Here is a 16171-nt window from a genome sequence, read left to right as displayed (position 1 = left end):
GACTTGAAGAAGAATACATTCCTTCGAATGTGGTCATTTAGTGATGAAATTACCCATTAATTCGGCCAAATAAATAGACACAACATCATGTATTTACACAATGCATCTCAATCTAAAAGGCTCTTCTGCTTGTTTTTGAGTTGTATCTGATTCACCAGCTGTGGCTGCAATTGAAACTGTCCAACTGTCAACACGTGAAGGAACAACACAGAGCTGCTCTCTAGAAAGTGTCTCTTTCTAGACCATTCCTCGCTTCCACAGGCAAGGATACTGCTGAATATCTTTCTTCTTTGAAACAGAATAGTGGAACACAATCAGCTTTACATGACCAAAGAGGAACTGATCGCAGAGCCCTGCTCTTTTTCCTGATAATTCTAGCAAGCTTGAATCCACTCTTTCTTTTAGTTAACTTCAGATCAAGTTGGTTAAAACAGATCCATGACCTTAACATGGTGCCCAGAGTTCCCTGGAGACAAAGACAAGAGACCCATGCAGGACAACACAAGAAACCTCACCTAATCTTTTACATGAAATCGTTGTCATGCATCCTTTTTCCCCCCACATCAGAAGCTCACACCACAGGGCCTCTCCCTTTTGCAACTTGGGGACTGTCTGTAGCTGTCCTGCTAAAAACAGACTAGTGTGAAGTAACCCAAAATTAGAGCTCGTCTTCTAAATGACAGCATTTTACCATGAAAACACTCATCTCAACATAAACACAGGGCCTGAAACAATCGTATTCTGATGAAGACTCACTTTGTTTCCGGGAAATGACAGTTTAGACATTTAAGTGCATTAGCTTGAGGTAGCCGTGTGAAGGACTCCAGACTCTGGGTCAGAGGGTCACGGGTTCAAATCCCAGGTAGAGCACCACCGTCATACCCCTTGAGCAAGAAACTTCCTTCTAATTGCTCAGTAAATGCTGCACTATAAATGGTGCTCTAGGTCACAGTGGCTAATGAGAACTTGGCTCACATTAACGTAGCAGGTGAAATAAAGGGATTGAAGAAAAGCTACTGAAGATACAAGCTGTAAATATGTATACAAGGTAAAAGTGCCGCCTTTAAAAATAACCCAGCAATAACAATAATCATGAGCATTTTCTGAAGCGTATTCCAGATACATTTCTAAGTGTATCTGAGTGACTGCAGCCATTTCTCTCTCTTATCAAGTTTAATATTCAACTTCCAGAGCAGCGCTCAATGGATGTGGCCTAACTGAGGACTTTGTGTCCTTCCAGAGGGGGGAAAAAAACACCCTTGTCCCTTTCTTCCAATAACTGCAGGTTTTAATGCTAGTTCACCGAGACAATGTGATTCACAGAGACTCAAAGGTCTCTCACAGCCCACAGGGCAGGACACACACTGCTTCGGAGCACAAGAGCAGCCCAAAACCACCACATAAACCCTCACAGCACTGCCCCTGCGTTAGAATACCCACTCACCTGGGGCAGTAACATCACCCTGCAGCAAAGGACAACAGACACTGCAAACCCACAACTGAGCATCAACAGACAGCCAGCCGCCACTGAGAGACTCCAAAGAACCAGTCAAATAACATAATCCTGGAGAGTACAGGTCTGTAAACATAACCAGAAAAACACACTGAAACTGCACAGTTTGGAAGGGGTGTGTCTGGTTTGTATACACTATAACTTCTCGAGGTCTGTTATGAATATTAATGCAGTGCTCTACTTTCCTTTGAAATCGGTGTATATACTCCACCTCTACATTTCACTGAATGACACCATCTGCCTGTCGAGTGACCCATAACTCTAACCTTTCCGTTCTGTTTTTAGCTCAAATTACGAGAACAAAACTTTCAGCTTATCAATAGTAAAACAGCAAACTCTTCCGAGCACCAGCTTTTATATCGTTCCCAATACTGTTAAGTATCGGCTCAAAAGGTAGTGGCGAGGAAGATACTAAAATCAGCACTCGAAAAACAAAGCACGTAACTGATCAGACGTCAACGATTTCCTTTCAAACACGTTTCACCTTTTTGCATGTCGCCACAATCCTGCAAACGGGCAACATCTGACACGCCAACAGCCTCCTAAACTTGTCAGTGTAATGAAGACCAGGAGCAAACAACACTGGGGAGGAAAAAAACGGCAAGACCTGCGCAGGTAAAGCACGGCAGGCTGTGCAATTCACACCGCGCACACAGAGCAACGACAGGCCTTGCTCGTGTTTACAATTTCATAAGCTGGTTCACGGGCTTTTACAGCAAAAAAAAAAAATGCCACTTGTCGGCACAAATCTGCGCGTTTTGAAGGCCGCCGAGGCCAAAACGACGGAACGGGGGGACGCAACGTCACTCCCAGACTAGGATAAATTAAAAAAAAATAAAACCCTCAAGAAGTCCCAACCCAAGCCGTCCGGGTCAAAAAATAGTGGTGTTAAAAGGGAAAGGCAGGCTGGAGGGCTGGCAGCGACCCTGCGGACCAGCACAAGACGCCGAGTCCCCCTTACACGGCGCCCCGCTCGGCCAGCTGGCAGCCGGAGTCTGGAAAAGGTCACCCCGACTCCCGGCTCTCGCCGCCCGCCGCTGACACCGACACCGCCGCCGCCTCGAAGCCGTCAAGGCGGCGGACAATAACTTTAAACCACGGGAGGGGGAGAGAAAAAAAAAAGAGGGGGGCGGGCGGGCGGGCTGGCTGGCTGACTGACTGACGTTTTAATTCGGCGTCTCTCTCGCCGTCGTCCGCTGGGTCGTCCAGAGCGGACCGCGACCGGACCGAGGCGGAGGCGGGGACCGGGGGGCGAGCGCTCCCCGGCCACGGCGAGGGGCGCCGCGGGCTTGGAAGACAAGGAGCATCGGGGCTTACCTCTCTTGGCCCTGGGCGAATTTTTCCTGCTCAAACTGCTGGCCCGTTCTTCCTCTATTGCAGCTGCTATCTCGGGGTTGTCTTCCCCATTGTACCACACTAGCAGCTCTTCTCCCGGCGCGATTGGCTGCAAGGGGCAGGAGAGAGAGAGTCAGCGCCAATCGCAGGCGGCCTTGTTGGAGCAGCAGGCAGGCGGAGAGGGAGGGGGGAGAGAGCGGCCAGGCCGTGCGCCAGGGGCGGGTGTGTGTGTGTGTCGCTCTCCCCTGGCAGCTCGCCGTGCTCGCCGAGCGGCTACCGGAGGTGAAAAGCAAATACAACAACCCGAACAAGCAAGCTCGCTGGCTCTGCCCTCCCCCGCGGCCAGGACGGCGAGGAGCAGCCCCCGGTGCGATAAATAGTCAAAAGAAGAAGCAGGCAGCGACCGCCAGAAGCACAAACAGGAAGCAATCTTTGACCCTTCTCTCTCTCTTCCCCCCCCCGTTATGTCTGAGAAACAGTGCCCGGACAGGCTTTGTGCACCAGGCACGGCGAGCCGCTTCAATCCCTCCCTCTGCTGGAGGGAGGACCGAGCTCGGCCGAGCCAGGCCAGGACAGGCCAGGCGAAGGAACCGCCGCAGCCAGTGTCGCCAAACCCTGCTTCGCAGGACAGAGGAACCAAACAACTAACCTAAATGCAACGCTAAAATTAAATCCGCATTCCACATGCATCATTATCGTCATCTGCGTAGCGCTAGAGATGTCTAATAATCGTGCCTAAATACAGAAACTAAATCATCATCCTAAAGATTTTTCAGCATAAGGGCTTTCTCGTTTTTTTTTAATCTACGGTATAATACAAAATCGCGATCTTAATACAATGTTTAATTGCCGTTTATCAAGTGACAGCACCACCTGTAATGTGTGCTTATGGGCGGACCTTGCTGTACCACAACAAAGCCGATCCCGAGTTCACTTCTTTACCAGATGCTGTACGAACAGGATCAGAAAGGACACTAGACACTGAGAATTCACCCAATATGCGCATACAGGGTCATTGTTAACAAGAAATAAATCCTTACACTTATACAGTGCTTTTCTGGACATTCCAGTCAAAGCGCTTTACTGGTAATGGGGATTCACTCCACCACCACCAGTGTGCAGCCCCACCTGCATGATGCCCCAGTACTCTCACCACACATCAGCTATCAGTGGGGAGGAGAGCAGAGTGATGAAACCAGTTCAGAGATGGGGATTATTAGGAGGCCATGACTGGTAAAGGCCAGGGGGTAATTTGACCAGGATGCTGGGGTTACACCCCTATTCTTTTCAAGAAATGCCCTGAGATTTTTAATAACCACAGAGGACCTCAGTTTTATGTCTCATCCATAGGATGGCATCTTTTTTACAGTATTGTGTCCCCGTCACTATACCGGGGCATTAGGACCCACATGGATCGCAGGGTGAGCGCCCCCTGCTGGCCCCACTAACACCTCTTCCAGCAGCAGCCTTAGTTTTTCCCAGTAGGTTTCCCATCCAGGTACTGACCAGGCTCACACCTGATTGGCTTCAGTGGGCTGCCAGCTATGAGTTGCACGGTGATATGGCAGCTGGTAAGACAAACATGTCTCTACATATTTTTAAAAGGTTTTTAGGTCTTTGTAATTGCCCTTAGCTGCCTAGCAAATGCACTTCTGAGCCCACCAGTCAGCAATAAAACTAGTCTGTTGCTGTAAGTAGTGTGAGTGGACCAGTAGGTGGCGATCTTTCCTCCGGATCAGAATCAAACCCCTTCATGCCCACTGTGCTGTCACTGAAGCAGTCCCTCAGATGGGGTGCTCAGTCAGGGTCCTGACTAACTGATCATTAAAGATCCCACAGTGCAGTGTGTAAGAGAGGTGGTGTTTCGCCCTCGTGCCCACTGAACTTGTACAATCCGGCCTTCCCTGAAAGTTTCATTTTCTCTCATTTGCACCAGATCGGCTGTGTGCTGTGTTCTGGCTGCCATGTGCCAAATGATGGGGGCTGCAAATCAGTGGTGGGAAAAGTAGTCACCTCCTACATGTGACGCACTTTGCAATCCTTTGCCCTGAAAAGCACTGTGCTATATGAATTTCTATATGAAAATGTTATGAATTTTAACGCATAATGTATGCGATAATAAACAACTAAGCCTCTTTATTGTGTAAAATGCAGAACATTGTACACACTAAAGACCAATAAAATATTTGATATTATTGGAAGAATTGGATTATACTTATTATTGGAAGAATAAGTACTTATGTATATGATTTAAATAGGGAAGCACAGTGGTTAGGACTGCTCCCTTGCTGTCCTGGGGCTCTGGGTTCAGTTCCAGACCCAGGGGATCTATCTGTGTGGAGTTTGTATGTCCTCCTCATGTTCGTGTGGGATACATTCGTAACAAGTTAGATAAGATAAGATCACTTTATTGGCCATATACAATTTCTTGCTTTAAGAATTTGTCTTTTCGCAGACCCCAGCTTGTTCTCCAGGAGACACAGACACACAGACAGGGAGAGAAGCTTGGGGTCAGAGCGCAGGGTCAGCCATTTATACAGCGTCCTTGGAGCAGCTGGGGTTAAGGGCCTTGCTCAGGGGCCCAACGGAGTAGGATTCCTCTGCTGGCCGCAGGATACGAACCGGCAACCTTCCAGCCACTGGCGCCGATCCTTAGCCACAGAGCCACCACTCCGCCCCTAGTCCAAAGGCATGCTGGCAGGTTAATTGGCTTCTGAGAAAACTGGCCCTGGCGTGAGTGTGAGTGTGAGTGTGAGTGTGTGTACGTGTCGGTGTGTGCCCTGAATTGGGCTGGCATCCTGCCCAGGGTGTAAACTGTCTTGCACCCATTGCTTGCCAAGATAGGCTCTGGCGACCCTGCGACCCTGCATTGGATGAAACAGTGAGAAAATGAATGGGTGGATTTCAACAGTGGGTCCTTCCATCTGAATGCAATTCTGAATCGATTCCAAGTTGATCGTTGACATAAACGATACAGAATGGCTTGGCTCAGCTGTCTCCAAGTAAAGCTTGAATCCACCATTAGTCTAATAACATATGTCAACATTTCAGCCTATAACCCCAGTACCTGGGATCCAAATAACACCAACGACACAGAAAAAGCTCTTCCCTATTTTAATTTAACCTGGAACTACTAGAATTAATTGGAAATACAGACTTAAAATAAAGGCAATGGAAAGCTAAAATCTACCAATCACGTTCTGACTAACACAATTTAAGCCACAAGATGCTGAATGCCTTTTTCTGCCACTACAAACGCTTCTATAGATAATGAATGTGGTATACTTTAACAACCAATATTTATTAAATTGATGGTATAGTAATGGTATGGCCACCCTGCAGACTGAAGGCTGCACTGCAAAAGAGAAACTGGGAATGATAGCAATGTCTTGTCTGATTCTGAGAAAGCACACTTAAAACAGTCATGACACAGAGGTTACAATAATGAAAAATAAAACTACTTTTTCCAAGAGCTTAAAGAGAAGATGACGATAGGGAGAGGATACCGAGTACATAAATCTGTTACCTGGAACAGGAAGAGCAAAACTGAACAACGCACTCTAAAAATGGGGACCTTGTGCTTTTTAGCAACTCCTGACTATGCATTCACCAGACTGTTGCTCTGCTCATTACTGTATAAATCAGAGCAACAGCGAACAAACCATGTTTCTGCAACAACTGCTTAAGAGTACAATATGTAATCATAAACTAATTCTATCGATATAGTCCTGCTCATTTTTCCCAGAGGCTGGTGCCTCTCCCTTTGCCTTATCTTGGATCACTATGAGACCTCAAGGTCCTGCCCTCCTACACTGCTGACACAATGAGAGGGTGAGAGGCACAGAGGACAGAAATAGCCCAGCAAACAACTGCTGTAATGCAGCCAGTGAATGCTCTTAGCATGCAAAGATTTTACATAAAATCCAGACTGAGCATTAAAGGAAACTTTTCACTCCCAATTGCAACAGATTAACAAAGTTATCAGGAAACTTGATCATCTTTTTTCTTTAGCAGGTGTTCCGACCCCTACAATACAATACATTGGGGGCAAGTTCATTATCCTGATTATTATCAACTGGGGGTCCACAGTGGAGGTCACAGGCTAGTAGCATGTGTGGCCAGGGCTGGAGGCACTCTAAGCCATATATATGTGGCAAGTGCTTTGCAACAGTTTCAGTCCTCCGAACGGCACTGGTGCGTGTTCAGTGATCTCTGGGTCCTGGGTGCCAGACGTGATCCAAGCTTATCCCACACATGTTCAATGGGGCTCACGTCTGGCAAGTTCTGCATCCTCGGTTCAACATTCCTGTCACGATCCCATCTTGCAAGACTGCTGTTGTTACCTAAGCAGCGAGAGGATGTGCCCTGCCCTTATAGGAGTCACATCGGGATGGGCCCACAAGCAGGGCAGCATGTGACCTCCCTGGACTGACCCAGTGTAGGGCAGGTCAGGCCATTAATCACTGCACATGGAGTCATGCAGTGACAAGACCCTCTAAACAAGCGGATCACACTTGGATCTCCCCATCAATTGGTCCATTGTGCACAACAATTAGCATAACAACCGCACGTCTGCGCTCACACACGTGCCTGCCAGTCCTCTGAGGTGACTTTGTCCAGCACAGAACATCCTTACAGCATGAAGACATTGTCTGCATAAGTGGAGCATTGCAGTTGCTTTTTGTGTTCTTTTTAAACAAATTTTCACCTACTGTAGCTTAACATTTGGCATTTTAAATAACCTCAGCCAGCATCGCCAAATCTATTCTAATTAGGTGATTTAGAACTCACGTACCAGTACCAGTCAAATTCATTCAAGTGCATCACAGCATAATGCATATGTAAATGCATAGATACTGTATAGAGAGAACAATCTACTGGGGCTCAATATAGATACATTTTTCTGGGTTGTGCTAAAACATCCTGATTTTATCAAGACTGTCATGAAATTCTGAATGTTTATGTGTCCTACGAAGGAATGGTTTGAGGCACACTTGAGGCCAATAATTTCTCAAAATAATTTTTACACATGACAAATCCACTGAATTTTGTGATAATTCAAAGCAGAATTTTGAAATGCCAAAATCTGTTTTCACAAGGAAAGGTCATCATTCAATTTTACATGAAAGTAATTACACAACACAGAGCAAAAACATTCTAAACCCCAGCGTGCTGAAAATATATTGGCGAGTTGCAATTGTAAGGCATTTTTCTCATGTCTCTTTGGTGCTCCTCTGTACTGTAGATTAAACAATGGAAATACAAGCACAAACTAAGTTTAGCTGAAAACTATTTCTTTTAATTCAATCACCAACTATATAAAATTTATAGTATAAATTATAATATGGCATTATAATATTTAAGGCCAGACAATTTTCTGACAATCTGTAATTTTAAAATGGGGATTTATAATAAAATACACAGAATAATAATTGATAAATTATCATTTATAACAGAATAACTGCCAATATTTGAAAAGCAATAGCCATTCACCCATCCATTATCAGGATATTTCATAACTATGGGGCAAAAGACAAGACAGGACACCAGTCCATCACAGGACACAAGGCAGGACCACACCCTGGACAGGACACCAGTCCATCACGGGACACAAGGCAGGACCACACCCTGGACAGGACACCAGTCCATCACGGGACACAAGGCAGGACCACACCCTGGACAGGACACCAGTCCATCACGGGACACAAGGCAGGACCACACCCTGGACAGGACACCAGTCCATCACAGGACACAAGGCAGGACCACACCCTGGACAGGACACCAGTCCATCACGGGACACAAGGCAGGACCACACCCTGGACAGGACACCAGTCCATCACGGGACACAAGGCAGGACCACACCCTGGGCAGGACATCAGTCCATCACGGGACACAAGGCAGGACCACACCCTGGACAGGACACCAGTCCATCACGGGACACAAGGCAGGACCACACCCTGGACGGGACACCAGTCACACCGGATATCAATATTGGTAAACAGACGGAGAGGTCAGTGTAAGACTTTATGATCCAACGTTCAGTATCCCTTTCCAAAGGCCTGTGTTGTTACGAACTGAAGGACATTGACACAGCGCTGAAGAGGGCCTGTGTCTGTCAGCGCAGCTCTGAAGACTGCTGTGTGTGGGAGGGGGTGGGAGGGGAAGGGGGGGAGGGAGGGGGGCTGTCATCATGGCGGGTCAACACTGAAGGTCTACCTTCAACACTTTGTAGTAAATGGCCCTGTTGATCTCCAGGGGGAAGAGGTTCTGCTCTTGGCCCGAACGCGCCCAGTTCACATACCGCAGCCAGTTGCCTCTCAGGGGATCGGTGGCGTCCACACACATCCAGCCCCAGGCCGGGAAATACACCTGCAAACCCACAGAGAAGAGGTGAGGGAACCACCCCATTCACAAATATCACTTCATGGCCGCCGTCAGGACATTCGCATGGCATTTTTGAACATTCACTGTGGTTTTACCACAGTTTTGCTGTGGTCCCCTACAGCCTCGCATCTGACATAGTGTCAGATGAAAGAAGACTGAAGAAGGCTCCACGGCCAAAACGTTGTGTTTTCTTTCTTCTCTTTTCAGCATGGAATAAACCTATTTCTTGTTCCTTTGCAGCCTACACATGCTGACGCAGCTCCCCACCTGAACTACTATAGTGTTTTTATGCTGATTATTACAGTAGTTAATCAGTCTAGTGTAATACAGCACATTGATACCAAAGGAAACTACAACAGCATGTGGTAAAACTCCAGTAAGAAGGCAAAAACACCATGGCAAAATATTCATGGGGATGTAAACATGTCATTGTATGATAATGCGAGCTGTAAATAAAGTGCCTCACAGCCATTTCTGTTGTTAACAATATACCGTTGGTCACAACCGAATTCCCCAAAATGGCCTCATGGAACCTTCTACCCTTGACAGCCTGCTTTCTTGTTGCTTTAAATCCTTATTACATCAATGAAATGGTTCTGGCTTAACTATTTATTGGCTAGCTACCAACCTATATTTTTTTATTATTATAAAACAATAGACCTTTGTTTAACACACAAAATTTGAAAATTTTTCCCCATGTTGCTCTTGGAGGAACAAGCGTTGCTCGAAGTTTCTCCACACAATATTGCAGTTATTCAAACCAAACACTCTAACCCTGAAAATTGAATCTTTATTTAGTGACATGGCACAGGAAAGCATTTTCAGTTAGCTCCTGACTTCCTGTCCTGTTACCCTTGGCAACGCAAGCTGTGAGGCGCACCTGCTCTGGCATTTCAGCGTGTTTTACTTCCTGTATGGTGACCCCAATAACGCAGAAAAGAAACCGATTAGTCACTTTAAGAGCTTAGCTCAGCTTTGGCCAACCTGATACAGTATTATATTACTATTTAACAATTATGCATGAAAAGGTCCAACTCAAAACTAAATTTTTAAATTATGACTTTTTACTCTCAAACATTTTGCACTTACCTTGACACTGAGCCTTTTTATTATGATGTGTTAACTGTAATGATAGGCATAACTGCACAGTATGTACCAAGTCGTTTGAAGGCTGAGTTCCCAGACACTATGTACAATCTAGATGACAGTACTATTTTAGGAGCACAAACACACCAGAAGTGTTAGTATAACTGTCAGTATGGCCAAACCGCTCTGGGTTCACTATGAAGCCCTAACTGGGCCAGTACCAGGTGAGGGTTTAGTCCCAGGTGCCATGGATCTGTGCAGAGCTCACTGAGAAACTGCCCTGTTACTAAGGATCTTGTATTGTAAACATTACAAATCCAACAGCTAAACCAGAAATAATAATGCTTCACAATCTGCTTTATGAATTGCCAACAAAATGTTTAATGAGCCACAGTGGTTTTCCTTTCAAAATATTTCTTGTTTGAAAAATTAATGCAACAAACATCGTCCATTTTTCAATCCACCTCTGATCCCAAGAATTACTTGAACTCCTCTGGACACAAACTACCCAGACTGTTGAAGGTCTTAACTGGCTGCCGACTGGATACTATAGCCTCCAAGACTACGGGCCGTGAGGACTGAAATTGCCTGTTATCTGTGTTAGGCTTCTTAGTTGGGTTCCCAAAACACAGCAGAGGCCCGGTTCTGGACTGGGCCCGAGATCGGTGAGCTGCTTACCTCCCACATGTACACGTTACTGGTCACCTGGGACCTCTTCTTTCGCTCCCCAACAAAAGGCCCAAACTTTTTGCCTTTGGGGATGGGCTTGGAGGCCCACACACCTGCAGAGACAGACAGAGTCAGAGTCGAGCGCAGAAGCCTAGAAAGCATCTGTTCACCACAGACAGACACCAAACATGCAGAAATTAAACCACAACATCTTTCACACAAAAGAACCTCGAGATATTATTCTCTTTACGGTTGATGATGGCCACTTGATAGCGGGGTCTACAAAAGGGAATAATCCTGTTGTTGCACTTCTAATAAACCTGGTAACACAACCCAGTTAGCTACCACAAGCAGCAGGTGAAACTTATCACGTTAGAGGGCTCTAGTTTCCCTGTCAAAGTCACTGGGCAGCCAGCATGGAAGAGATCAGTGACCAAATACCTTTCAAAAGAGGGTTGGAAACGCCTATAACGGGATAAAAAATGTTAACTGAGGTCCTACCCAGTAAAATGTTTATAAAAAAAAGGTTTCAAGTTGGACAAAACATGCTTAATGATGCTTTACTATGTAGGAAACTAAGTTTTTGCTGTAGCTATTAAGCACGTAGACCAGATCACTGTTAAAGGCATTTCTAGAGGCACTGCAAAGCACTTATCTTATGTAGGACAAAAACATTAAACTTACTCACTTTATAGTACTCCAACAGAGAATTTGTACAGTCGCATTATGGGTGCAATAGCACTTGCGTATTTAAGAAAAAAACATCAGTATATTCAGGATTTGTACAGTCAGGTCTGTGCAGCATGATTCTGCGTCCTTTTCTGTAAAAGTGGGGACTCACGAGAGTAAGACCCACATCAGCATGAACCAGCAGCGTGCTGTACAGAGAGTCGCCACACCTCACGCCTGATCCCAACCATCAAGGGCAACAGAAAGCAAAGAATCACTGAGAGAGGTCTTGGATTCTGCACACAAAGACACTGCCTTGGCTCATCTCTCACATCACTCCACCTCCACAGAGGGACACTTACAGAGGGATGGATGGTCTCAGGCCACCTTGTAAGAGCGATCGCTGAATGTCAGTCAACTGCAAGCCAGAGACATTCCTCAAACGGCATCACACAGCATATCTGACATAAACGGCCCAAACCCCCTACCGAGTTTTACTGCACGTTTTTTTTTTTCAGCTCTTCTAAGATCCTGGTAAAAGGTGTGAATGAAAACTCAAGCCCTGTTGGGCCTGGTGCGGTAAACCAATTTCCTGTTGTTTTTTTCCTAGGACCGTGAACAAATGTGGAATCCAGCTGGACAACTGGTGGAGCGTGGTCCGTTATATCAGACGAAGGAGAAACACTAAGCAGCAATAACTTATTTTTAAAACCAGAGATGAACAGGGTGACTGGGTTTGAGAGACCAGGAAATGGGGAGAATCCAGTAGGAAAACAACTCTCAGACTGTGACAGGTGTCTGTAAAGCCTAAAGGCAGAGTACTCTCAGAGTACAGCTGCGGATTGCAATCTCTTCAAAGTTTCTTACGATCAGGAACCTCCTGCAAGCTTGAAACTAAAAGCTGTGAGGTCTTGGCATTAATTACTTTCAGTTTTTTTCCCTTATTGCAATCAGACCCCACCAGCAGCAGATCGATGCCAGATCTGAACCCTCCCTGCTTTTCTGGGAAGACACTTGGGGCTTTTTCTGCACTCGAAGCACAGTGCCAGTGCTTTGCCCAGCTGCGTCACTCTGAGCAGGAAGCGCACTCCGTACACTCTTCTCCACGGGTCTCACTCTGAACGGGAATCTGGAACGTCTCCCCCCACCGGTGTCACTCACCCACTCGACTCTGGTTGACAGCAGACTGCCGCAGCCGCAGGTCCTCGGGCAGGCCTCTCCACACATGAGGGGGCACCGTGTCGGGGGTCTCCATGGGCCCCGCCGGCACCGCCGCTTTCTGAACGGGAGACAGAACCGCTGCTCAGAGAGGTGGACGCCGCAGGGTCACTCACACGGCTGCCTCTGACCACAGACAGGCTGTTCACCTGACACGTGGCTCCTCTCCCTACACAGCCCTCACAACAGCCCTGGCAGTAACACACTACACACGTGATAAAGAACAGTTTCTTGGGTTCATTTTTCACCTACGAAAAAGAAAACGTCCTCTCTAAAACGTCCATCTGTGGGAATGCTAATCCTCTTTTAATTCACCTAGAAGCCGTTGAGCCTGAGTTTCCTCGTATTAAACAGCCGAGCTGTCATGCCAGATCTGTTGCACTGCACGCTCTCACAAAACTGAAACATGGCGCCTACTGGAGAAAGCTGGTTTCAATCCTAAAGACTCACACAGACAATAAAAGTATACCCCAGATAACTCTTTACGATCCTTTCTTTTTCAAATCCAGAAACAGGAAAGTGGGAGGATTATTATTCTGCTCCAAGCACAATCTTGCACTGCATTAGCAGGTTTCACAGAGGTCTGCAGAAGACAGACAATACTTCTCAGAGTTAAAGGTCCTCTCCAGTCCTGCATTCAGATAACAGGAGGCTCTGTACCCCTCTTCCAGAGCTCAGCAAGCTCATTGTCCAAGGCTGAAAGTCACACAACTTAGCTACAAGCATTCAGTACTGTACTGTACTGAGAAGCATTTCTAGGAGACGATCCCTGTGCCCGGCCAGGCCATCTCTTTCTAATGTCAAATTGGGCATCTTAAGAGTAAATAGGAAAACACTTCCTATTGGCCCACTTGAAGAAAGCAGGGTTCCCCATTACAGTGGGGCTTTAAAGGGAAACAGCAGTCCCAGTTTCTCAGACCGGTTATTAAATAAATTCACTGACTGTATAGGAAAAAAAATACAAATTTCGAATTAAGCACAAAATCCTGAACTTTGTGAAAGTAGTGTAAGTCACCACGTTGTCACAAACTAGCATTCAATTTCCCACAAACTGCAATGTGATGAGGCTCTTCCTGCTCACTAGTCACTGCGATGATTAATGTATGGTCGATGTACGAGCATATAAAAACGGGTTGTGAAGGAGATACTGTATATTGAATTGTTCCAACATGATCTGCCTGCAGAGTTAACAAGTAAGTAGTATTTGTCAGCAAAACCGTCTCGAAATCGAGAACCATATTTCTATTGGATTAAAAGAGATATTTTCACAAGCCTGCTTGTTTACAATGTCATAAGGCTGCACAGGTCCCCGGAAGTTTTGTTGCCTCGTCCTGAATCGCAGAATATTGCGCTGCTCGTGCCTGGAAATTTCATCTAGTCTGAGATGTTATTTTGGAGGTTTTACAAGTTACTGTGTACATTTTTCTTTCATCGTGGTTTGAAATGCCCTCGTCAATACTGATTCTTTCTAATTCCAAAATAGGAAAATATAATTGTAGTTCCCCTTTAGGGAGAGGGTGTTAAGAATTGTTGACAACTCAGGATGGTTTTAGCAAGAGTGAAGAAAACAAATGATCGCTGAGCCTGTGAATGATGTTTTCCCAAAGCTCACACTGTCGGACCACATCTTCTGGATGTTCTCCCTGTGTTCACGTGGGCTTCTGCCGAGTACACCGTTTCCCCCCGCAGTTTAAAGACATCCTGGTAGGTAACTAGGTTCCTGGGAAAACTGGCCCTGGTGTGAGTGTGTGTCTGGATCTGCGCCTGCCCTGTCCAGGGTGTACCCCGCCTTTCCCTTGCTGCTCTCTAGGATGGGCCCCAGGTCTCCCATGACCTTCAATTGGGTAACTTGGTTTGAAAATGGATTGATGAGTGGAAGCAGCCGATTTAAACCAACACACATAACCTAAAAAGTCAAACTTGCACATGTGGAAAATAATAATAATAATAATAATAATAATTGCTTATGCTTATATAGCGCTTTTCTGGACACTCCACTCAAAGCACTTTACAGGTAATGGGGTCTCCCCTCCACCACCACCAGCCCCACCTGGATGATGAGACAGCAGCCATAGTGCGCCAGAACGCTCCCTACACACCAGCTCTCAGTGGGGAGGAGAACAGAGTGATGAAGCCAGTTCATAGAGGGGGATTATTAGGAGGCCTTGATTGGTAAGGGCCAATGGGAAATTTGGCCAGAACGCCGGGGTTACACCCCTACTCTTTCCGAGAAACGTCCTGGGATTTTTAATGACCACAGAAAGTCAGGACCTCGGTTTTACGTCTCATCCGAAGGACGGAGCCTGTTTACAGTATAGTGTCCCCATCACTATACTGGGGCATTAGGACCCACGTGGACTGCAGGGTGAGCGCCCCCTGCTGGCCCCACTAACACCTCTTCCAGCAGCAATTCCTTTCCTCTCCCCACATAAATCAGTTTATGCCTTTTTTACCCACACAGTGCTGAAAAAGAATGCTGTTTCTTCACATGTTTGGGCTTAAATTACCCACCTCAAGCCCCACTGCTTCTCTCAAGATTTCTCAGAGCTACTGTACCTCCCGGGAAGTGCACAGGGGGAATCACAATGCTGTCGTCCAAGCACAGTCAGTTACGACTTGATCTCTAATGCCCCTTCCCTTCAGGTAGTGCCCCACTTGTGAAGCAAAACAACAGAACTTTAACCACCAAATTATACGTTTTGCTGTTTGCTATTGCTCCCACACAGCATTCGGCAGGAATCAATAATTATGTTGGAAGGCACAGGTAAGGATTCTCAGCCACCAACACACTAACGCAGCAGCGGATCATGTAGAAAAAGAGAGAAACAGATAGTCAGAAGATCAGAGGTGAAATACGGGTATATTAAACATGAGATTCGGCATGTAAGTTTAAATCTGTCTCACACCTTCCGTCATGTCTTAAAAGCGGCTGTGGACAAGAGGGGCCATGATGCCCCCCGGTCACCGTCCTCTGCAGCTCACCTGCTCCATGGGACGTCACCGCTGAGCTCTGGGGGCGCACGGTCAGGGCAGCAGCATGTCTGCGCTCACATGGGCTCTGGAGAGACACAGAAACATGGGTCACTCGGAGAAACATGGGTCACTCCTCTTTGCAAAAAGATATCAGCAGGAAAATGAAGGCTTGTACTCAGGCGTGACCAGCGCGCAGCAGCACTGTCCAGGTGACAAGTCGAGCCTTCCGCTGTGCCCACTTCCTGTTCATAAGCCCCCTCTCGGCCCCACTCACGTCTTCAGCTCCACGCCTCGATCTCGGACGAGCACGTTCTCACTTCCTGA

At 46.6% G+C, this 16171-nt stretch overlaps 1 protein-coding gene across 2 annotated transcripts in view; it reads right to left on the bottom strand.

Moving 5' to 3' along the window:
* Window positions 1-15912, bottom strand: part of prdm2b (PR domain containing 2, with ZNF domain b) — a 45633-nt gene extending 29721 nt beyond the window's left edge. The window contains exons 1-5 of one of the 2 annotated variants that reach the window (XM_088938040.1): window positions 15857-15912; window positions 12818-12935; window positions 10997-11100; window positions 9065-9217; window positions 2831-2957 (exon numbers count right to left, since the gene is read on the bottom strand). In XM_088938040.1, the coding sequence (XP_088794166.1) occupies window positions 2831-2957; window positions 9065-9217; window positions 10997-11100; window positions 12818-12935; window positions 15857-15865 (511 nt within the window). In that variant the 5' untranslated portion in view covers window positions 15866-15912. Of the gene's footprint in view, window positions 1-2830; window positions 3259-9064; window positions 9218-10996; window positions 11101-12817; window positions 12936-15856 lie in introns of those variants that run through there. The other variant, XM_088938042.1, reaches the window with a different exon arrangement.
* Between the last annotated feature and the right edge of the window lie 259 nt (window positions 15913-16171).

This window comes from Atractosteus spatula, chromosome 20, assembly GCF_055471065.1.
Source record: "Atractosteus spatula isolate fAtrSpa1 chromosome 20, fAtrSpa1.hap1, whole genome shotgun sequence".
Lineage (NCBI taxonomy): Eukaryota > Metazoa > Chordata > Actinopteri > Semionotiformes > Lepisosteidae > Atractosteus > Atractosteus spatula.
Note: the sequence above shows the minus strand (reverse complement) of the source record. Positions and strands in the feature narration are given on the sequence as shown.